This window comes from Megascapheus bottae, chromosome 32, assembly GCF_031878675.1.
Source record: "Megascapheus bottae isolate mThoBot1 chromosome 32, mThoBot2.hap1, whole genome shotgun sequence".
NCBI lineage: Eukaryota > Metazoa > Chordata > Mammalia > Rodentia > Geomyidae > Megascapheus > Megascapheus bottae.
Genome location: NC_143540.1, coordinates 5,882,024 through 5,906,791, shown reverse-complemented (window position 1 = coordinate 5,906,791; position 24,768 = coordinate 5,882,024). Strand labels below are relative to the sequence as shown.

At 41.5% G+C, this 24,768-nt stretch overlaps 1 protein-coding gene across 7 annotated transcripts in view; it reads right to left on the bottom strand.

The window, feature by feature from the left end:
* Window positions 1-24,768, bottom strand: part of Cpne4 (copine 4) — a 263,345-nt gene that overhangs the window by 113,852 nt on the left and 124,725 nt on the right. For 2 of the 7 annotated variants that reach the window (XR_016533502.1, XM_090323594.1), the window contains exon 1: window positions 5,995-6,078. The exons of the other annotated variants lie outside the window; for them this stretch is intronic. Coding sequence is in view for 1 of the 2 variants with exons in the window: in XM_090323594.1 (XP_090179720.1) it covers window positions 5,995-6,053 (59 nt within the window). In the remaining variant the exon portion in view is untranslated. Of the gene's footprint in view, window positions 1-5,994; window positions 6,079-24,768 lie in introns of those variants that run through there. 7 annotated transcript variants of the gene reach the window in all.

The window sequence follows — 24,768 nt, the reverse complement described above, 5'->3', positions numbered from 1 at the left end:
AAGCTGGCTTTTGGCCAATTTTGAAAGCAAATTATAATTGTCCTTTCACTCAGATAATTTATTTTTTTAAAAAAAATCACCACTTCAGCAAATCCACATTCTCTTACAGGACAAATTGATCCTGAAACTTAATTAGTTTTTGAATGAGTTGCAAACAATACGGGGACAATAAAGAACTCAAGGGGGAAAGCAATCAGAGTTCGAGGGGTACCAACTGAGCAAAGCTTGTATTTAAGACTGTTGAAAATAAGTGCATAATCACTGTTCTGCTTGCCTTGGCATTATTCAACCATTTAAATTATTATTATTATTATTATTATTATTATTATTATATTTTTAGTCTTTCTAAGGAGCCTCAATTCAGCATGTCGCTTTATAAATACAATGCAGCTTGACTAATATCATTGCTTCCCTCCTTCTCCCCCAACTCTCCCAGTCACACCCTCAGTTTTCCTAGTTCCATTTTCACAAATACACATTGACTTCATCCTCCCACCCAATGGCCTGTTTTTGAATGTCACAGGAGAAGGCAAATACACTGGATGTCTTTGTCACTCAATGTTTTTATTGCAATTCAAGAAATATGTAGATCCTGGGCATTTACACAAATGATCACCAATAAAGCCATGCTAAAGCTACTAGCACAACCATGTTCATTGCAGCATTGTTTACTTAGCTAAGACATGGAATGAACCCAAATGTCCTTCCACAGATGAATGCATCAAGAAAATGTGGTATATATACATGATGAAATTCTGTGCTTCTATCAGAATAAATGACATTGTTCCATTCATAAAGAAATGGAAAGATTTGGGGAAAAAAAGTCATATTAGTGAAGTAAGCCAGAACCAAAGAAACATAGACTCCATGGTTTCTCTCAATTGTAATAATTAGTATACGGCTAAGATAGCCCTAGAAGAGGATCACAGTAGCTCAATAGCTATGTACATATGACCATATAAGATGATACCAATAGAAATGAACTCCAAGATATGGAAAAAAAGAAGGTTTTCTTTGTTGTGTGTGTGTGTGTTTTTTTTTTTAATGTACGGTGTGAAGTTATTTCTCTTTTCTTTCATTTTCCCCCATTTGGTTTAGCCCCTATTGTCACTGGGTTTGATTTTGGTACCCTGCATCTTGTAGATACATTTATCTACATTAGGAAATAGAGGGAACAACAAAATGGTTTGAGGCAATGGACAAAAGGTGAACTAATGCAACAGTGATACTCACAAGCCACTGTGTTGGAAATAAACTTTACAACTTGGTGTAGGGAGGACGGGAGGGAGGGGAAGTGGGAGCAAAATGAGGGAGGGGTAACAATGTTCCACAAGAAATGTACTCACTACCTTACATATGTAACTATAACCCTTCTGTACCATCACCTGGACAATAAAATAAATTAAAAAAAAAAGAGAAATATGTAGAGAACAGAGGTTCCATGCCTGGTGTTATGCTAGATGGTCATATCTTTGAAGAACCGCTCACTTAACCAGATGTGAATGGGCTGTCATTCCATTCTCTAATCACTCCATTCCCTAGTCAACATTCCTTGATATTCTGTGGTTCATGCCTGTAATCCTTAGCCATTCAGAAGGCTGAGATCCAAGTGTCATGATTCAAAGCCATCCCGGCTAAGAGTATCTAAGAGACCCTTATCTCCAATGTAACTACCAAAAAGCTGGAGGTGGAGGTCTCAAATGGTAGAGTGTTCATCATGAGCAATAAAGAAAAGCTCAGGGATAGCACCCAGGCCTGTGTTCAACATCCGGCACTGGTACCAAAAAAAAATAAAAATGCATTATACTCATAAACTGACATCATGAATTATTGAAACCCACTTAAAGATAATAATAAAAACATCAATTCATTATTTTAAAATTAATAATGAATCCACATTAAATCCTTGCAGAGTGCCCAGACCATTCCCAGTATTCAATATTTTAAATAATTACTTCTTTGCTTTTTAATTAAATCACAACTTCACTTACACTCACCAAGCCTTACATATTTGATAGGCATTTGACATTATTGTTAGATTCTCAAGATGATCTAGGTTCTATTAAGATGTGCATTTCCCAGGCAACTACAGCTTAAAAATTTATAGCTGCACACACTTATTCACCCACAAAGAGGTAAAACACAACAGAAACATGAACACAGCAACTTCAGGCCTGAATTTTAGTCAGAGGAAGAGGAGGAAGGAGGAGGAGGAGGAGGAAGAGGAGGAGGAGAAGGAAGAAGGAAGAACAAGGAATGAAAGAGAGGAGGAGGAAAAGAAGAGAGAAGGAAGAAGAAAGGAAGGAAAGAAGGAGAGAGAAGGAGGAGGAGAAGAAGAGGGGAGGAAGAGAGATGATAAGCCACATACTTCATTCTCTTGACTCACTAGGCCTTCTGAATGATATGTCAGTAGTCTCTCCTCTCCTTGCCTTATCTCCCAAACTTCTAGAATCATTCTCTCGTGGTCCTCTAGACTTTTCAGTTCTCTTCCTCTTATCTTACACCTTTCATACAGAATCTTATCTTTTCTTTTTATTGCTGGTCCTGGGCTTGAACTTGGGACCTGGATGCTGTCCCTGAGCTTCTTGTTTTTTGTTTTTTGTTTTTTTTTGGTCAGTCCTGGGGCTTGTACTCAAGGCTCGAACACTGTCCTTGAGCTTTCTCAAGGCTATAGCTCTACCACTTGTGCCACAGCACTTCTGACTTTTTCTATGTATATGGTACCAAAGAATCGAACCCAGGTCTTCCTGCATGCTCTACACTAGGCCAAACTCCTGGCCCATCCCAGAGCTTCTTTTGACCAAGGCTAGGGGTCTACCACTTGAACCACAGCTCCATTTTTAGATATTTTTTTTGATAGTTTGGTATAGATAAGAGTCTCACAGCCTTTCTTGGCCAGGCTGGCTTAAAACCATGATCCTCAGATCTCAGCCTCCTGAATAGCTAGGATGATAGGCGTGAGCTACAGAATCTGTTCTGAGTGAATCTGTACCCTTGTTGTTTCGTTCCTCTTGGAACTTAACTATCTACTCTCCCAGCTCAATTCTCCTCAGTTCCCAGCTAGATAGAATAAATACTTGCTTGCCCTAAGAAAGGCAGTTGAAGGGGAAAAGCTATGCATCTTTGTGTGTTTTGGGCCTCACCAACTCTCTTTTAAACATAAAGGATCAACAAATAGATGAGAAGCAAAGAACACCCTCTCTGCAACTCAGAACTGAAATAGCCATAGAGCAGCTTTTTAGTGAAATAGGTAACTGAAAAATTCACTGAAGTTTAAACTTTGAGTAGACGAACATGAAGAAAGATCCAGGCCTGTTGGAACAGAGTGTAGTGATTACTGCACTCACCACCGGGCAGTAGAAGAGAATACGGAAAAGAGAAAGAGGGAGACACGCAGACAGCAAAACTGGAACAGACACAGACAGGATTCTGAGCTTAGCTGACCTGGGAGCTAAATTAAGGGTTTAGTACTTCATTTCCTTGTTAGTTTTTTAGTGTCAGTATTGAGGCTTGAACTCAGAGCCTAGGCACAGCCCTTAAACTCTTCTGTTTTAAGGCTGGTGCTCTACCACTTTGTGCCACAGCACCACTTTCAGTTTTTGAGTGTTTAATTGGAAGTAAGAGTCTCACAGGGATTTTTCTGCTGGGCTGGCTTTCAACTGTGATCCTCAGGTCTCAGCCTTCTACTGAGTAGGAAGGATGCCAGGCCTGAGCTGCCAGCACCCAGCAGGAAACATTTAAAATAAAATAATAGCAGAAAAACTTCTCAAGTCTTGAGAAAGAAATACCCCTCCAGGTGTCGGAGATCTTAAGGACTCCAAAGAGACTAAACCAAAATAGAAGCTCTCCAATGTATAATACATAATAAGAAAAATATTAGGTATCAAGAACAAGGAAAGAATATTGAAAGCTGTGAGACCAAAGCATCAAGTTATCTAAAAGGTAAGCCCATGCAGCAAGAGGAGATTTCTCAAGAGAAACTGTAAAGCAAGGAAGACATATAGTGATATATTTCAAGTACTGAGAGAAAACAACTGCCAACTCAGATCACTCAGCTCAGCAAAACTCTCATTCACAAGCGAAGAAAAAAGAAAGTCTTTCATGATAAACAAAACCTAAAATAATTTATGACCACCAAGCCTGAAGATACTCAGAGGAATCAGTATAAATGAGAACAATAAATACAGAGAGAGAGAGAAGAGAGAGAGAGAGAGAGAGAGAGAGAGAGAGAGAGAGAGAGAGAGAACACACAGAAATTTTCTCAGCAATAAAGAAATATAAAATTATCATTTGTAGGAAAATGAATGGAACTGGAGACCATTATGCTAAGTGTGGCAAGCCAAGCTAAAGGGACCAAATGACATCTATTCTCACTTATTTGTGGGACACAGATCTAAGCAAAATTTAAAGGGGCTTTTTGGAATGGATGAGAAAGGAAAGAGGAAAGGGAAGGATATTGTGAAAAGGAACAAAGAATATTGTGCAAGGCCAGCATTGGTGGCTCATGCCTGTAATCCTAGCTACTCAGGAGGCAGGGATCTGAGGACCTTAGTTCAAAGCCAGCCAGGGTAGAAAAATCTGTGAGACTTTTATCTCCAATTACCACCAGCAAGAAGAAATATACAACCCAATGCATCAGAAAAGAACGTGGTCGGAAACAATGATATGGAATATGCAAACATGAATTGACAGTTTGAAAACTGTCATTTGCATATGAAATTAACAATATGCAAACACATTTTAATATGCATTTAAAAAATCATTCAAATGCAATAAATTACTATTTAAAGTATTTCCTTAACTTTCTACTTTGAGATCACACAGAGAGAGAGAGAGAGAGAGAGAGAGAGAGAGAGAGAGAGAGAGAGAGAGAGAGAGAGAGAGAGAGAGAAAGCACACGCAAAGGAGGAAGGAGGAAGACAGGAAGGAAGGTAAGAAGGCAGGCAGGAAGTAGGAAGGAGGCAGAGAGGGAGGGAGGGAGAAGGAAGGGAGGATGAGGGAGAAAGGAAGAAAGGATTTAAGGGAGAGAGGAAAGGAGGGAGAAAGGAAGGAAGTGAGGGCAGAAGGGAAGGAGGGAAGAAGGAAGGAAGGAAGGTTGGCTCAGCTGAGTTCCCACTTCCTGAAAAAAATAGCATTCTTGGGGAAATGTACATAATGAATGAGAATATGTTGATGTACTTTGGAACTTCTAAGCTCATAATTTTGGCTGTAAGAGTGAGTCATGAGGATCTAATTTTTCTAGAAAGCAATTATGTCCACTGCATCATATCCATATTAATTTTATACCACACAAATGTCACCCATTTTTAGGACAACTATATTATACTTTTAGCCAGATAATTATCAAGCTCATCAGAAACACATACAAGAACAACGGAAACTAAATATCAAGGGGAATAATGTGAATGACTGGGTCCAGTTGAAATTCCTCCTTGGTTTATTATATCAAAGGCAACTAAAGTTCCTGGATGGGAGAGGAAAAAATAAAGAAACAAACATAGATAATGTTTTATTATTTTGGCACTGAAGTAATTTCCTCCTGTTACTCAGGCAACTAAATTTACCCACTAGAAAGATCAAATCCTAGCCTTATTTTATTCTGTTATTTTTTCCCTTTTAAATAGAATCATAGGTTGGGTTTTTCCACTAACAGGAAGCTGGAGGTTCAAAAAAAATGGATTTGGGGCTTTGGGCCTCATATATATGACTACATTTAAAAGGGGGGGGAATGAGCAAGTTTATTTTTGTATTCAACAAGACAGCATATGAAGCCAGAGGCAATTTCCTTGAGAAATCACAATAACCGGTCTACTTATAAGTTCTCTTCCTCTCCCACACCTTCTCCTTTAAGACATGCTTTGTCTGCTTTTAATTATATCTTTTAATTATATCTTTTAATTCTATCGCATGCTTTTGTTTGGTTCCCAGAGGACAACTGCAGTAGGAAGGAAGTGTGGTTGGATAGGTTAGATAATAACACTTAAAAAGAAATACCTTTTCAGGAAACAAGACATCTGTGTACAGAGATCTCTAGCTCCCAAGACTAAACCCATCGCTAGTTACCAAACAGAAGTTGGTATGAGGATGGAAATGCTCTTGATCTCTGCTGATGGATGCCATAGTCCCTTTGTCACATGAACCTTGATGTCATGACTGAGGAAATAATTGTGTGTGTGTGTATGTGTATGTGTGCTGCATGTATGCATGCATGTACACCAGTACTGGGGTAATGCTTTATCTCAGTCACTCATTCAGTCAAGCTGAGCCGAAGGAAGGAGAAAGACTAAAAACATTATGGCTGCCATGGTGTTGACAGTAGCTAGAGAAAGTGACCAGCAAACAAATGTTGGTAGAGATGAACTTTGTTCTGTCTTCAGCCACATTTCCATTAAAAACTGCCATCAGGGGCCAGGAGTTTAGCCTAGTGGTAGAATGTTTGCCTAGCATGCACGAAGACCTGGGTTCAATTCCTTGCTAGCACATATGTAGAAAAAAGCCAGAAATGGTGCCGTGGCTCAAGAGTTAGAGCTCTAGCCTTGAGACAGCCCAAGAGCCCAAGGACAGTGCCCAAGCCCTGAGTTCAAGGCCCAGGACTGGCAAAAACAAAAACAAAAACTGACATCAAAGCTGGGCGCTGGTGGCTCACACCTGTCATGTGAGAGGTAAGATTAGGAACAATACAAAGCCAGCCCAGGGCAGGAAAAAGACCAGGGAAATGATCCCATTCGTTCTCTGGTCTCTTGATAAACTCGCAATTAAATAAATAATTAGGCTGGGTGCTGGTTGCTCATGCCTGTAATCCTAGCAGCTCGGGAGGCTGAGATCTGAGGATCACAGTTCCAAACTAGCCTGGGCAGGAAAGTCTGTGAGACTCTTATCTCCAAGGAACCACTAGAAAACCAGAAGTGGCTCTGTGGCTCTTTTATTTGCTAGCCTTAAGCAAATAAAAGAGCTCAGGGACAGCATCTAGTCCCTGAGTCCAAGCCCTACAACCACCAACAACAAGAACAAAATGAGAAGGCCAGGTACAGTAACTCACATCTTCAAATCTCAGGTGCTTAGGAGGTTGAAATCAGAAAGGTCTCAGTTTGAGGCTAGCCTAAGTGGAGAAATAGCTGGTGAGCCCCTGTCCACCCGCCGCCTCCATTTCAATCAACAAACTGAGTAGGTCAACTTGCATCTGTAACCCTAGCCACATAGGAGGTGTGGGCAGGAGGACTGAAGCCCTCAGCCGGGAGAGACTCTCTATTATGTACCTGGTGCTGTACTTAACACACAGTAAGGGTGGAGTGCATTAAAACCTCCCTTTGCCCTTCCAGCTAGGGCAGGCTCAGTTGCCCAGTAGCCAATCACATGTGGAGATATTTGTACCTTCCCCTTTGGAAACGCACAGAACAGGGCTGTCAACCTTTAGGTGAACCTCATTCCCCAACATAGCCAAGGACTCGCTGAGTCCTGAGGAATCCTCAAACTTGATTCCTGGAGTCACCGATTATTCTGAAATGGGTGCTTTGAAAATCCCTGCTTCCTGTTGGATGTCTTTTGCCTGTCAAGGTGAGAGGAGAGAAGAGGAGACTGCTGAGAGGTGAGAAGAAATGACATCACACCAAGCAGGCGAAGGGTGTTGATTAGAGAGATTTCCAATCAGTGTATAGGCCAATGCCTTGTACAGGAAATACGACTCACTGCCTGATATTTTAGCAAGAAAGCAACTCTCACTTACTCATTTCCCATCAAATTTTGGGGCCATTTCAGTCAAGGTGAGAAGCGGAACCAACGGAATTCTGCTCTATTCAGTTAGGATCTTTTGCAATGTGTTTCTGAAACTGGATCACAGGTGAGCAAAAATTCAACTTTAGGAGAAGAATAATGTACCGCATATCTCAAGAAAGGAAATTCAGAGGGACCCAGGAGGAGCTCACTGCTCTAATCCTAGCTAGCTACTCAGGGGGCTGAGTTCTGAGGATCGAGGTTTAACAGAACAGGCAGAAAAATCTTTGAGATTTTTATCCCTAATAATTAACCAGCCAAAAGCCAGAAGAAGAGATATGGCTCAAGGAACAGAGTGCTGTCATTGAGGGAAAATGCCCTGTGATGTATGAATTAAAAAACAAAACAAAATTGAACATGAATGAGCAGAGCACCTCACGCTTGTAATCCTAGCTACTCAGTAGGCTGAGATCTAGGGATCAAGGTTTGAAGCCAGCCCGGGCACAAACGTCTATGAGACTCTTATCTCAAATTAACTACTCAGAAAAAGCTGAAAGTGGAGCTGTGGCTCAAGTGGTAAGAGCACTAGCCTTGAGTACAAAGAGGCTCAGGGATGGTGTCCAGGCCCAGAGTTCAAGACCTTGCACCAGCAAAAATAAAACATAAACAAAAGATAAAGACAGGAATGATCAAATCTGAACAACCAAAGTACAGTTTTCTCTGTTGTGTTGTCATGCTATGTTCTGACAAAAACATAGGATAGGATCATGGCTGCATAAACCAACATTTTCTCCCTTTTTCTCATGAAAATCTTCTAAAAGTAACAAAGAGACTCAAAATAGGACTGTTGATTTCCATTTTTAGTGAGACCAGAAGATGGATTTTAATCCTCAGAGCCTCAAAACACAGAAAAGAGCTGCCAAAGACTGCTGAAAGCCACCCTCTCATTCTGGAGAGGAGTGGGGAGTGGGGTGGGGGAAAAAAATGAACAGAGAGATGAGAGAATTCGGCCTTGACAGATTTCAGAAAGGATCTGTTGTAAAATTCTCTAGAAAGTGAGTGAGGGCTTCAAAAGGGATCCCTCAGCCTTGCAGGAGTGGATGTGGGTGGGGTGAGCTGGTCTCGCTCCTGAAGGCCGGCTGCTCTGTCTGTTTCAGAGAAGATAACTGAGTTACACGGGAGTACCCAGATCAATCTGTCTATACAGCAGCAGGGGTCGGGGGAGCTGGGTGGAATAAATCTACCTTGGATCTGTGCCTTTTCAAATAAAACTCCGCTGAGAGCCAGTAGCACCTGTTATCCTAGCTACTCAGGATGCTGAGATCTGAGGATCATGGTTTGAAGTTAGCCCAAGCAACAAAGCCCATGAGACTCCCATTTCTAAAAAGCCAGAAGTGGAGATATAGCTCATGTACTAGAGCACAACTAGCCTTAACACAAAAGTTCAGAGATAGTGTTCAAAATCCAGGACCAGCATATGAGAGGAGACAGACAACTGGACAGACAAAGACAATGAGAAAGAAATCTATGTATAATAAAAGCAGGGAGATCCAACTTGCTCAAGGGAGAGTAATAAAAATCATAGACACAAGCCAAACGCTGATGGCTCACACTTATCATCTTAGCTACTCAGGGGTATGGGGTCTGAGGGTTGTCGTTTGAAACCAGCTGAGGCAGGAAAAAGTCCATGAGACTCTTGTCTCCAATAAGCCCACCAGCAAATCTGAAATTGTGCTATGGCTCAAAGTGGTAGAGCACTAGCCTTGGGCAAAAGAGCTCAGGGACAGAGCCCAGGCCCTGAGTTCAAGCTACACCACCAATCAAAAAGTTAAGACAGACAGACAGATATGTATTTATGATACAAACAAAAGATTGTCTAGGAAAACAAATAAGAAAGATAAATACCCCAGAATGCTGAACTGTTACCGACCCTGGGGTTCCAAGAGCTGGCAAGGCATGAGCAAAAGCTCTAAGGCCATCAATTCCAACCCTCAGGGCTGCAAGTTCTTGCCCTTTCATTTGAGGAAGTGTTCCTTTCAGCTTCTGGGCCTGAGGGCTTATGTCTGTTAACTAAAAGAGGCTTGATGGATTGAACTACAATGAGGAAGGATTCATGCTGTCTGCACTTTTCAGTGCAGTGAGTCCTAAAATAATAGTATACAAGTGTTTGACAAGGTGTGTATATGAAGTTTGTATAGCTAAGGCTTCGGCTGGATCAGCCATCTCTCTGTCTTCTTATCATCATCCCTTGCCCCTTGAAGTCGCTTGCTGGCCGGCAACACTGAGTTACTTCCCTAGCCATAGGTATTCTCCGCTCTTATTATTCTTAATACTTCATGTTATAACAACAGAGGCACTGGGGGCACCTGATGGCCAGGGCTCCCTTCTGGATCTCAGACAAGGAACAGCAGGCAGAGCTGCCATTCCCTATGCCCCCCACCCCCAACTCCTTTCAAATGACCTAGGAGAAACAGAGCCATTTTCAGCCTGGCTGTGTCATAACTCAGTAGGTTTGCGTGGTGAGATTTAAATGAGACCAATTTACATCTTCATTTCCCTTTCCCCCACCTCCATTCTAAGATTATATTTCCCAAAGATGAATATTTCAGCCCTGAAACTGTTAAGAATTCTTCTTCCTTTCTACCCGCCCCCCTCCCCCCACAAACCCGCAAAGCACCAAATGCTAGCACGTCTCCACTGGTGATAGAAGATGCTAGACTCTGCCATGTGTGGATGGTTAAGATTATGCAGAATCTATCATATATGTCCATCCTGAGCCGGCACAGGCTTTTCCATGGACAGCTTTTTAGGATTATAGTAATATTCATACAGTTCCTCAGATTCAGACGTGGGATACATTCATGTATAAAAAATTCATACATAAAGCTAGAATAAAACACATGCGTTGGGAATGGTGGCTCACTCCTGTAATCCTAGCTACTCAGGAGGCTGAGATCTGAGGATCATGGTTCAAAAGCCAGCCAGGGCACTGAAGTCTGTGAGACTCTTGTCTCCACTTAACCGCCAGAAAACTGGAAGTGGTACTGTTGCTCAAGGGGTAGGGCAGTAGCCTTGAGCTAAAGAGCTCAAGGCCCAGAGTTCTAGCCCCACAACTGACAAAAAACAAAAATAAACAAACCAAAAAACCCACATGTGTAAGATGACTAGCCTTCCAGAAGATAGATTTCTCTCTCTGAGTTATAGCTCAAAAGGGGAAGAAGAATGGTTAGACAAGTATGTTTATGTTATATCTATACCACACTATTTTAACTTTATCTTATCTATGTATCCATCCATCTATGTATCCATCCATCCATCCATCCATCCATCCATCCATCCATTTGAGCTGTGGCTCAAGTAGTAGATTGCCAACACTGAACAAAAGAAGCTCAGGGACAGTACCCAGCCCTGGGCACTCAAGCCCCAGGACTGGCCAAAATAAAAAAAATAATAATAAAATAACATTGCTCATTCACCCTTCTTCTATCTCACACCCTGCTTCCATCTGCACACATACCCCCAGCCCCCTGACTTACTTCACTCTTTCCTGCCTAATATTTAACGAACCCTAGTTGAAAGGAGCCTTGGTTGCCATTCCCAGGCTCCATTCCCAAGATAAAACCTGTTGGTCTGTTGAGTTAGCTTTCTGAACTTCCTTTATTCTGCTAACCTCACGACTCAAGTTCCTGTACATTGGGAGGCTTTATACTGAATAAAATTGTAAGCGAAATGTCTAAAGCAACCAAGACTCCATACATTGCATCTGTAGCCCCATTCCCTAGTTGCAGACTGTCTGAAGGCTCTGGAGACAGCCAAGCTAAAGTCCTCTGACCTGAACCTGAAATCCAACAACTTCAACAACAAAACTAAAGGAAGGATTTGGTTGATTAATTGGAGATGGAGTCTCTGCAGACTTTTCTGCCCCGGGGAACTGACTTTAAACCATGATCCTCCAGGATCCTCCAGCCTCCTGAGTAGCTAAGATCACAGCCACTGTCTTTGGCTTTCGAAGGACCAGGATTCATGCACTGTAATTCAGAACAAACCTATTAATCAACCAGCTCATCCGTGGGGTGTTGAACAGGATGACAGGTATGGACTATGGCAGGGAAAGTGTCTTCCAGGGACTATGGTTTGAGACTACCAGTAGACTGCAAACTATGGAGTGTGGGAAAATGGAAATAATTATTATGTTAAAAGATATATTCCCATTATCTATCTGGCTGTAACTATCTAAAAAATGCAAAAGCATACACAAAGTTGAAACCACATGGTTGCAATAGAAGAAGATCCCATTCCTTTCTCTCTCTCTCTTTCTCTCTCTCTCTCTCTCTCTCTCTCTCTCTCTCTCTCTCTCTCTCTCTCTCTCTCTCTCTCTCTCTCTTTCTCCCTACACACACACACACATCTTGGGGCTTGAACTCAGGGCCTGGGTGCTATGCCTGGGCTCTTTTTGCTCAAGGTTAGCTCTCTACCACTTGGAGCCACCGCACCACTTATGGTTTTCTGGTGGTTTAATGGAGATAAGAATGTCGCGGACTTTCCTGCCTCAGCTGGTTTTGAACCTCAGTCCTCAGATCTCAACCTCCTGAATAGTTAGGCTTATAGGTATGAGCCATCAGTGCTTGGCTTGTGTGTGTGTGTGTGTGTGTGTGTGTGTGTGTGTGTGCGCACGTGTGCATGTGCAAGTGTGCACACAGTCCTAAGGCATGAACTCTGTGCCTACACGCTGCCCCTGATCTCTGGGTTGGTTTGTTTTGTTTCTCTCAAGGTTAGCACTCTCCACTCTGGAGCCTCAGCTTTAATTCCTTTCAGGTAGTGATTGAAAGTGAGAGTCTCACAGACTTTCCTTTTCCAGCTGTCTTTGAACCACAGTCTGCTGATCTCAGCTTCCTGAGTAGCTGGGATGACAGGCTTAAACCAGTGGCACCTGGCCCATTCTACTTTTCCTTCCTACCCCTTCCCCAGCCATCCACTCACATGCAAAGTCACGTATACTAAAGCACACAATACCATATCTTGAATTATAAGGACACTGAGCTATGAATGTCTAATGGAACTTTCTTTTGAATGACAAACCCCATTACGGTAAGAAACAGAGCACCCAAATATTAAAAACCTATCACGAATTCAGGTACTAAGTCATAGTCCTGGATGCTTTGGAAAAGATTTGGGTCATTAAAATGATTCAGAAATAGCCTTGGGAAGAATTATGAGCCCTCTAATATACTATGTTGGGCATAGAAGGAATAAAAGAGACAAGAGATAATATTCAGGCTAAATACCACAAGATGGATATATCGTCATTTTATACTTCAGAAACCCTTAGTGCTTGGAAAGTGCTGATAATATTTTCTGTCAATGTTTATTTTTGTGATGTATTTGACTCAGAGTTGATGGCAAATAGTTCTGTCTCATTACCATAATCGGTCAGAAGAGCAAGGGATGCGGCTTGTAGTAAGCGGGATGAGTAGTGAGTAGACTTTGCAGATCAATGAGACAAAGTCAAAAGAGAACGCCAGGGGAAGGGGGCCTGCTCAGATGTCTTCCGTGGCTGCACTATAACCACAGAGGTGATTAGGAGCAGAACAAGAATTAAAACTGTATCAGCCAGGCCTTTTTCCTAGGAAAAAGAAACAAAGGAAGGAAAGGATGAGAGAGACAGGGAGGAAAAGAGGGAGGAAGGAGGGAAGATCGATGGAAAGGAAATAAAAGCTTTTAGAACAACTCCCTCATAGAATAGCGCTTTTTTTTTTTAACTAGAGTTTAAATCTTCTGAGATTTAATTTAATCCTAGAGGACTAGATTTCTGAGAGGCTTAGTGTCAAGCTGAAAGTTCATCAGTAGCTAAGAGGCTGTGTGTGATTCTGGTCACCTCCTTGGTCACCTCCCAGTGATGTTGTGAGAAGAAACTCATGATGATACCCGCCCAGGATCCCCTCCTATATCATGCTCAGAGCAAAGAAAGCACTACTCTGAGACTGAAAGAAAGAAGGCTTGCAAGGTGTATGCAGCACCCAGGCCCGGAGTTCAAACCCCCGGACCAGCACATGCACATATGCGCATACACACAAGAGTTGCTCAGAAAAAAAAAAAATGTTGCTCAGATGTCCCAGAGGCTAAACGAAGCCATTCTTGTCAGTGAAGGGAAAAACAGAAAATAAATATATCAAAATATTCCCTCTTTCCCATCCATATTCGTGTGTGTGTGTGTGTGTGTGTGTGTGTGTGTGTGTGTATGCGTGTGCATATATATTGTCACTAGATCTTGAACCTACAGCCTGGGTACCTTCCCTTAGCTGTTTTGCTCATGGCTACAGCTGCAGGCAAATTTCTACTTCTAGCTTTTTTTGGCTGGTTAATTGGAGTTTTTTTCCTTCCTGGGCTGGCTTTAAACCACAACCATCAGACCTCAGCCTCCTAAGCAGCTAGGATTATGAACATGAACCATTGGTGCCAAGCTTTCTTTCTTTCTCTCTTTTATTAAATCAACAATATTTGGCAATACTGTTCCAGGAGATAGATACTTATAATGGAAGAATACCTAAACTATGATATCTTAAAGGAACACATGGAAGACTGCAACTATAAAGACTTCAAACCTGAAAGGAGAAAGACCAAAAAAAAAAAAAAAAAACCAACCTAATGTTTAAACACATGATCTGAGGAGAATGAAATAATTTCAACAAGTTCTCAGAGTCCCTGATTCAAAATAATTTCTCACTCTAACCAGTTCCAAAAGCCTCCTTTGAATAATATGCATGGCTACCTGAATAAGCTCCAAGATTTTGCTACTCTCTGTATAAAAGGAATCCTTGTGTTTCTTATAAAACATTCTTGACATTCAAGCATCAAGAGAGATGTACCATGTGTTAATTTACAAGTGCACTCTTCAAGTATCTGTAAGCCTTTTCTTAAAGGAAATCTGTGTCTCTTCTTTCATAGTGTATAATAAACTCTAAGGACACTGGAGTCTGTTTTCCTGCTTTTCTCTTCATCCTCTCAGCAAGAGTAGTATTCAGCACACCTGAGGAGATACCTAAATTATGAATTCACCTGATTAGCAGAGTCTAAGGAAGAACTCCACACAACAAGTACAATTATTATTATTAATTATTATTTAATGGATGAGAACTGGGGATTGAACTCAGGGCCGAGGTATTGTCCTTGAGCTTTTGCAATCAAGGTTGGGGCTTTCCTACTTGAGCTACAGCTCCACTTCTGGGTTTTTTGGTTGGTTGGTTTGTTTGGTGATTCACTGAAGATTAATCTTCACAGACAGTTCAGTTAGAACTGGCTTTGAACCAAAACAGAAGTTATCTATTTTTTAATCTGAATGAATTTGAAGAATCGTGATGTGAAGAAGTTGGGGGAAAAAGTAACTTATGGAGTTCAGGGTTTCAGGGCGAGGGGGCAAACAATAAGGGGAGGGAAAGAGATTGAATAAAATTGAAAAAAGAAGGAGAAAATAAGACTGCCTTAACATCCTGTTTTCATAGAAAGAAGACATGGTGGAGGGTGGGGGAAGGGAACTGTTCTACTGAATGTCCCTGAGGGAGGGAAACCGCCTTACTTTTGCCAGATGCCAAGAAAATCCTAGCTATATGGGCATCTTAGGAAGGAAGGCTTCTGTCAGAGGAAGAAGAGGAGGAGGAGGAGGAGGAGGAGGAGGAGGAGGAGGAGGAGGAAGAAGAAGAAGAAGAAGAAGAAGAAGAAGAAGAAGAAGAAGAAGAAGAAGAAGAAGAAGAAGAAGACGACGACGACGACTAGAGAATCCTTATCTGATAAGACTCTCAAGTGACAGTTTGGCTCATACCTGTCGTCCTAGCTACTCAGGGAGAGGCTGAGAGCTGAGGATGGCAGTTTCAAGCCAGCCCAGGCAGGAAAGTCTGAGAAACTCTCATCTCCAGTGAATCACAGAAAAATCCAGAAGTAGTGTTGGATAGCTCAAGTGGTAGAGCGCTAGCCTTGAGCAAAGGGAGCTCAAGGGAAGAGACACTCCGAGATGAGAGTTGCTTAGCAAATGAGTGGTCCTTCCTTCAAATTCTAGTAGCCCTGTCTTTGACGTCACAAGGTGTGGAGGAGATCGGACTCTGAGAGTCTCTAAATGAAGTATATTGGGCTTTGTTTTGTTTAGGAGAGAGTGGAGCCAGAGAAAGGAAGGGAAGAAAGGCAAAAGAGCCCCCTGTAGAGCAATCTTCTGAGGTAACTGGCAGAAAATTATGTCTTGCATGAGGCTGTACAATACTAGAGAGGGAAAAACAATTAAGACAGACTGCGGGCGGGGGGACAGGGGCAGGAGATACGAGGAGGAAATCACATGCATGGTCCAGGAGATTACCTCTGAGTCTGAGCCAGAAGAAATGACCTGGTTCTATAATGGGTTGGCTTCTGAGAATCTCAAAGGGATCAACCTTCAATCCTTAAAATCATCAAACACTGAAAGACTAATAGGTAATAAAGGGAGGTGGAAACCCACTGATCTTGATTAAGTTTACTTTAGGTGAAACATTCTTCCCCCTCACAAAATCTTCCAGCAAGATATTGAACCAGCCTGGCTCTGGTGAGTCACACACCTGTAAAGCTAGCTACTGTAAGATCTTCGCTGAGATCCGAGGATCAAGATTTGAAGCTAGGTGGGGGAGAAAAGTCAGTGAAATTCTTATGTCCAATTCACCAGCAAAAAAAAAAAAGCCAGAAGTAGAGATGTGGCTCAAGTGGTAGAGTGCTAGCTTTGAGTGAAAAAGCCAAGTAAAAGTGCAAGAGCTTAAGTCCAAGCCTCAGTAGTAACACAATACACACAAAAGATATTGAAGTATCTTGAAATTAAAATTAAATCACATGTGTAAACCAGAGAGGCAGGGAGGGATCAGGGCTGCCTGTTACATGCAAGAACCTGACAGCCGAAAAAAATAGATAAAAAGAACCAATTTCTCTGAAGTTGCCTTAAGTAGATCAAGTCATTGGGAAAAAAAAAATTCTTCTCCTACAGGCTAGTAATTAGTCTAGGCAAGACATCATTTTATTGTTATAGTAATAAATGGCATACATTAGCAATTAGCTCTCAACACTTTCTCTGCTCAGGACTGTAAAAGCAGTCTTAGCACAAGATAAGAGAATCTTACACTTTATCAGCTGGCACCTGAAAGTGTCGGCTCCCTACTGAAATTCAAACAGTTCATATTTGGCAGTCTCCTAAAGAAGAAATTGCCTGGGCAGTCTCCTAAAGAAAAAACTGCCTGCCTTTTCCCCAAACCACAGCTACATGTGTGTGTGCATATGAAAACAAACATGTGCGAGCACACAAACACACAGACACACACTGACACGAGCCACTGGTTGCTATTTCCCCTCAGGTTTCTCCTCTAGATAGTTCTTATAAAGAGCAGGAAAAAAAGGAGTTTGTATGTTTCGCCATAAACCAGTTATTAAGAAGTGGTACTGGTGGCTCACACCTGTTATCCTAGCTGCTCACGATGCTGAGATCTGACAATTGCAGTTTGAAGTCATCCCAGGCAAGAAAGTCCAAGAGACTCTTCTCTACAATTAATCACAGGGGAAAAAAAAAGGTAGATGCTGATGCTGTAGCTCAAGCAATAGAGCATCAACTTTGAGCAAAAGCAGCTTAGGGACAATGCCCAGACCCAGAGTTTACAACCTAGGATGGGGAATTAAAAAAAAAAAAGGCAGGTTGGAGTTGTGACTCATTCAAATGATAAAGCACCTGCAGCACAAACAAGTTGAAATTGAGTGTGTTATGAAGTCATTAAGTTCAAGTCTCTGTAATGGCAGAAAAAATAATAATTATATAATTATAATTACATTCAGTAAGCTTTGAAGTGGCTTATAATTTTTTAAATGTCATAGGTATATATACACATACATTATTTAGAAATATTTTGTCCACATTATCTTTATGGAAACTCTAACTTTTATGGTTCTGCTGAAGTGACACATAAATATGACTTAAGCAAACAACCCCTTTTGAAAAACAAGGGGAAAAATGAGCCAATTATTTCCTAGTGTGCTTAATTGCCTCAACATATTTTTTCCAAACCATTTCATCACATTTTTCCCCTAAAAACTGAAACTAGAACACTAAAATCACGACTGATGTGGATTAAATTTGCAGGGGGTGAGCGGGAAGGGGAGCTTTAGATTTTCTGATTAATTGCCATTACCCTTATAAATATCTAAATTCTCAGGTACTTGAGCTTGGGGAATTAGCTTTGATGAACTCCAAATTTGTCTACATGTGCTTTTTTTTTTTCTAAAAATAAGGATACAGTTATTTTTCTCTGCCACTTGGGATAATTCTTAAAACATACAATTTTTGCAGTGCAATTTTAAACACAAAACCTGGAGGGACTAATTTACATTTTCCTCATTCTGAAAGTGTTTAACTGCTGGAATTCCATGCTGCATCTTTAATATATATTTACATATGTATATATACATATAATAAATTCCTTGCTCTGATGCTACAGAAAAACAGACTTACATTAGATAGCCTAATTTATAGCAAAAGAGCTCTTTAAAGCTTACAAGATGCACTAAATTTGTGGAATTCCAAAGTCTTCCACTGAAATATTTACCCAGTTGTAATTAATTCAACATTTCAGAATCAGTACCTTGTGTACGAGTAGAACTGAGTAAGCAGGCATGCCAGGTGCCAATGGCTCACGCCTGTAATCCTAGTAACTCAAGAGGCTGAGATCTGAGGATCACAGCTCAAAGGCCAGCCTAGACAAGAAAATCTGGGCAACTTCTCTCCAATTTACCACTGAAGAGAGCTAGAAGTGGAGGTATGCCTCAAGTGGTAAAGCGTTAGCCTTGAGCTTACGCCTTGCTTAAGCCCAAGCAAGCCTTGAGTATCAGCACACACACACACACACACACACACACACACACACGCAGCAGCAGTAGTAGTAATAGAATCATCTTCCACTTTACAAATAATCACTTCTTAGATCTGACATGGATTCTTTTACTTCCTGCCTGAGGAGTCAAGAAAATGCTACGTGATATCAAGGGTATCGATGTTGACTTCCAGGAGGAAGTGGAAATGAGCATTACTGTGCAGAATCCGTGAGAACACCTGATTTGTGCCAGTGTGTGGAACCCACCCTGTACCCTGTGCACTCGCCATGCAGATGATCAAGACTTCTGGATTGGGGAACCGACTTTGCTCTACACTAGAAATGCCTTATAAATCCATTTGCTCGGGGCTGCAGGTGGCTCACACCTATCATCCTAGCTACTCAGGAGGCAGAAGCTCTGAAGATCATGGTTGGAAGACAGCCTGGGCAGGAAAGTCCATGAAATTCTTATCTCTAACCAGCAAAAAGCCAGAAATGGAAATGTGGTTCAAGCAGTAGAGTGGGAGCCTTGAGAAAAACAAGACGAAACAAAAAGCTCAAGTTTGGCCCTATGTTCAAGCCCCAGGACTGGCAAAAAAGAAAAAGCAAGCCAGGTGCCAGTAGCTTATACCTGTCATCCTAGCTACTGAGGTCTGAGGATTACAGTTCAAAGCCAGCCTGGGCACTAAAGTCCATGAGACTCTTATCTGTAGTTAACCACCAGAAAACCGGCTCAAAGTAGCTCAAAGAAGAGCTCCGGGACAGTGCCCAGGCCCAGGGGTTCAAGCCCCAGGACTGACCAAAAAAAAAACAACTAAAAATTTTTTTAAAAGGAAATCAATTTACAGTAAACATTTGCCCAATGCCTATAATGAACCAGACATTAGTTTGGGCCCTGAAGTGTGTTTACATGAGCCATGAGTTAAGTGCTAATGGCCCATGAATAAGCATTAGGCATATCCTGCCTTTAAAGAAGTAAAAATCTACAGAAGCCAAATAATTACTATAACAAGTTCATTGATTACAAATGTCACAGTGTGTCTCTGTACATCCTGAAAGCAGATGAGAGAGACCTGCAACCCACCTCTCCCCAGTGCTTTAGCTATTACAACCTAACATGCACATTTATTCATCTTGATCAAGATAAATGCCGCAACAGCAAGAGTGAAAGTAAGCTGTTGAAAGAAGGTCAATATGTTTAGAAAGTGAGGTATTGACGGGTAAAGTAGTAGGGAGAGACACTGTTGATCCAAGCCGGGAGCCAGGGAAATCCAGGCCTGGTGAGCCTCAGTAAGGATTCTGGTCTTATCTTAAGAGCGATGGGAGGCCTTTGAAAGGTTTTAAGCCAGGGAGGTGGCATAATTAGATTTACATTTTTAAAAAGATCACTGGAACCACAGTGTTGAGAAGTTTTTGGAGGGGGGCCAAAAAAATACAATAAAATAAGGCTAGTCTGATAAGCCCAAAGGAGAGATGACATCAGTTGGGACAAGAAAGAGAGAGAGAGAGAGAGAGAGAGAGAGAGAGAGAGAGAGAGAGAGAGAGAGAGAGAGAGAGAGAGAGAGAGAGAGAGAGAGAAAGAGAGGCGGGGGCGGGGGAAGCGCTAGTTTACAGATGTAAACTAAGGGGCGACAGAGACTGATTCCTGACTGTAAGGAGGACTGGAAGTCACTACTGACTTTTTACTTGGACCTACTGATGCTAGATAAGGAACTAAAAGCAGGAAGAAAGCTTGGCATATCTACTTTCCTCTTGTATTGGTCTCCTTTTACTGTGAGTTAGATTTCTGCTCAAGTCTGCTACCTGTTAATCACCTAAAACTGGCAATCCTCTCCTCTCAAGGTTGAAGATGTGAGGCTGGATAATTAAGCCTTCCTCAACAGATTGCCAGATGGTCCAGACTACCTGAATGGCACCTAAGCGTCTCCAGCCACTGCCCTGACTGAACAGGAACAGCAGGCCTTGAAGACTGATCTTGAGCATGCCGTGATGAGACTGTCTTTCCCCCAAGGAGGCACAAAGGTCTGGTAAATAGGGGCAGTTCCCTAAGCCGAAACACCCATTCCCCAGTGGGAATGGCTTCCTCAAGACTTCCCCAGAGAACTTACATCACAATCAGTCTCCATATTTCTCATTCCTCTTTCCTGTATAAGCTTGGAGCTCTTTTCAGCACCCTCATCTCTCTCTCTCTTTCCCTCCTTCCCTCCGTCTCTCTTACACACACACACACACACACACACACACACACACACACACACTAGAAAATGCCACCCCTTCCCAACTTCCTGATAGAGTTAAAGAAATTCCTTTCCCAGCTTAGAAAAAGTGAAGTAAGCCAGACTCAAAGGAACATAGGCTCAATGGTTTCCCTCATTTGTCATAATCACTAGAAATTTTGGGCTCTCCTAGCAGAGATTTACAATAGAACATCTCTTTTGCTGTCCCTTAGTTATCTCATATTGTTACAGTATTTTACCTTGTTATCTGATATATTGTATATATGCTTATTTGGTTATTTGAAATAGGATAGGGAAGGGGGGAAATAGGAGAGGGAGGGTTGGGGGTGGGGAAGGGAAATAGGGACCAAGACATCAGGAAGGGTTATCAATGTTTGTGAAGTAATACACCTTCTATCTGGTGAATATAATGTAACCCTTCTATTCATTACAATAAAAATATATGAAAAAAAAAGAAATTCCTTTCCCCTCTTATTTTTTTCCACTAGATAGACAGATTGGTAAATATATAAATGGATGGATGGATAGATAGATAAAATAGATAGATAGATAGATAGATAGATAGATAGATAGACAGACGCACAGACATACAGTCAAATGTATAGACTCACAGACATGGACAGACACGAGGACAAAATAGCAAGGCACTCATTCCACATGATACAGAAAATATTTACAAAATTCCTTAGTTTTTGTACATGCTAACTATGTAATGAGAATTTTTGAAACTCACACACAGTTTGAATCTATTTAAATGAATCTAAATTTAGATGATGATAGAAAGCTAGCAAGATACAGCCAAGGTTTTCATCTTCAAATTGAAGATAATGAATGAGAGGAAAAAAATCAAAGATCTAAATGAATGGAATTATGTCTCTATTTAAAAAAAAAAACAAACCAAAACTAGAAGATTTAGTGTTGTATAGACTCAATGTAATTTCAACCAAAACTAGCAATGAGTTTTGTGGTTCTATTTTGTAAAGTATACATTTATATGAAAGAAAAATTAACCCCATGGTTACATTTTTTTGTATGTGTGTGGGTGGGCTGTGGGTTGTGGGGCTTGAACTCAGGAGCTGGGCATTGTGCCTGGGCTATTTCACTCAAGGCCAGTGCCCTACCACTTAGAGCCACAGCACCACTCCCAAAGTGTTAGGGGGATTAGAGTTTGAAATGTGCACTCCTTTCTTCTCTGGCTGTTCCAGGGCCTGGCACTTTCCCAAGCCTACAAAGGCAGAAATCTGCATTTTAACTAGGTCTTCAGGCAGCTCATTCACTTTCAAGGTGGAAGTTAGAGCTGAGGATGCTAGAGTCCTGCTGGATTCAGAACAATTCTCTGTGCTGCAGTTTTCCCTGCAGCAAAGTGCAGTCAAAAGAAAGTAATTATATTCTTTGAAGGTTCTGTTTGTTTCAATGGGTGTGGAGACTCTCATGCTTAGGCCCTAGAGCCATCTCTAAGGTCTGAATAAGTTAAAGCAAAGCAATGAGTTTCATTAGCACCTACCCTTCCAAAGGAAGGGTGGGGGAGGGGGGGTGGAGGGGAAATAAAACAGTTAAAAAAATATTTTCTGTAATGAAATTGTCTCTTATGGATTAAAGTCATTGGTCAATGAAGAGGAAATAGGAGAAGGAAGAAGAAAGAAGGAGAAGGAAGAGGAGGAAGAGGAGAAGAGGAGGAGGAGGAGGAGGAGGAACAGTCAGTACAAGACAACCTCAGTTCAAAGCACAAGCTTGTCACTTTTCCTTAACTGCCATCGCAGTATAGTTTGTAATATTCATATATTCACTCACAGCAATACTGAGATTGGAATTCTGGGCGTTCAATGCCACTGGGTAGATGCTTTATCATTTGAGCCACAGTTCTTAGCCCTTCCTTACTTTTATTGTTTTTATTTCAAATAGAGTCTTGATTTTTGTATGGGAGCCATACTCAGACCTAGCTTCCCCTATTTATGTTTCCTGGGTAGCTAGGATGACATTACACCTAACTTTTTATTGGTTGAGATGTAAATTTCCTGAATGGTTTTTTATTTGTTTGTTTTTGTTTTGCCTCAGCTAGTCTCAAACCACAATCCTCTCCATCTCAGCCTCGCTTAGCTAGAATGACAGGGGTGAGCCACCATGCTTGGCCTTAATTTCTTTTTTCTTTTCTTTTTTTTTTTTTTTTTTTGCCAGTCCTGGGCTTGAGCTCAGGGCCTGAGCACTGTCCTTGGACTTTCTCAAGGCTAGAGCTCTACCACTTGAGCCTCAGCACCACTTCTGGCTTTTTTTTCTATGTATGTGGTACCTAGGAATCGAACCCGGTTCTTAATGCATGCTAGGCAAGCACTTTAACCACTAGGCCAAACTCCTGGCCAAATTTCTTTTTTCTTACAAAGCAGAATCCTCTCTTTTTCTGACTCTGACTCTGACTCTGTATTTGTCTGTCTGTCTGTCTGTCTGTCTGTCTGTCTGTCTGTCTCTCTCTGTCTCTCTCTCTCTGTCTCTCTCTCTCTCTCTCTCTCTCTCTCTTTCTCACACACACACACACACACACACACACACACACACGCACGCACACGCGCCTACCCCTGAGCTTCTTTTCTTTTGCTCAAGGTCAATGCTGTGCCACTTGAACCATAGCTCTACCTTTGGTTTCTAGTGATTCACTGGAGAGAAGAGTCTCCCGGAGTTTTCCTACCTATGCTGGCTTCAAATCACAATCCTCCAATCTCAGTTTCCTGAATAACTAACTAGGACAATAGGTGTGAACCACAGTTGCCTGTCAACTTCTGAAACATTTTTTAAATATATTTTTATTGTAATTAATAAAAGGGTTACATGATATTTGCCAGATAGAAGGTGCATTAATTCACATACATTGATACCCTTTCACATGTCTTGGTACCCATTACCCCCCCCCACCCCTTCTGAAACATTTTTAAATGCTCTGAATACTTGCTATGACAAACCTCATCAGAGCCAAATAGGAGAATCTCCACTCTCCAATTCAGCAACCTGATTATTTCTAACCAGTGAATGAGGCACATCTAGCCAAGTGTTCTGCAATCCTAGCATTTCATGATGACACAAGAAACATGACACAGCACCTCAGATCACGGAATCATCAGAGTTATGCATTATCACAGGACTCCATGGCTCACACTGCTGAATTTGGATGTGTCATTCCTGTCCAGTATCTGACATTTATTAAAACTGCCTCACTCTCTATATATTAATATGTTGTCGATCGAACCAAATCTCAGCTTTCTTCCCTCTTGAAATAATTGCTTCTGACTCATCCATTTGCACACGACACCATAAAATGCTCTCTGTGTGTTCGAGAAATTAAGTGCCTGATTTAATCCATGTGTCTTCCTTGGGAGTTTTAATTATTCATTTCTCCATGAGAGCAAAAGGTTGGGTGTTTTGGGTTATTTATAGCCGGGAGATTGTGGAAGAACACTGGAAAAGAGGAGAGAGGAGAGAGGAGGGGGAGAGAGGGAGAGAAAGGGAAAAGAGAGAGGGGGGTAGAGAAGGAGAAGGAGGGGAAAGAGGAAGAGAAGAAGAGAACCAGAGGAGACATTTCATTAAAAATAAAGCGAACTCAGGCAGGAGAGCAGATAGGCTGAATGAAGAGGAAGAACTAACCAGTAGGAGAGAAGAGAAATGGCTGTTTCTGGGTCCAGGCAGAGAAAGATCAGGGCTAGAATACAAGAAAGTCATAACACATATGAATTTGTCTGAGAGGACCATTCTAGAAACTAGATCTGTGTTTGAAGGGCTTGTTTTGAATGAGGGATGCATTCAAAGTATAAGTGGGAGGTACCCACTTGTCTGTCTTCACACAATGCCATGTCATATTTCTAAGTTATAGAGCTGGGGACCAGAAATAATCTTTTTTAAAAAAAATTAAAGTTAAGATGTAAAATTCCACATTTCTCATGGATATCTATTTCTACTATCTTCAAGCCTCTAAATTT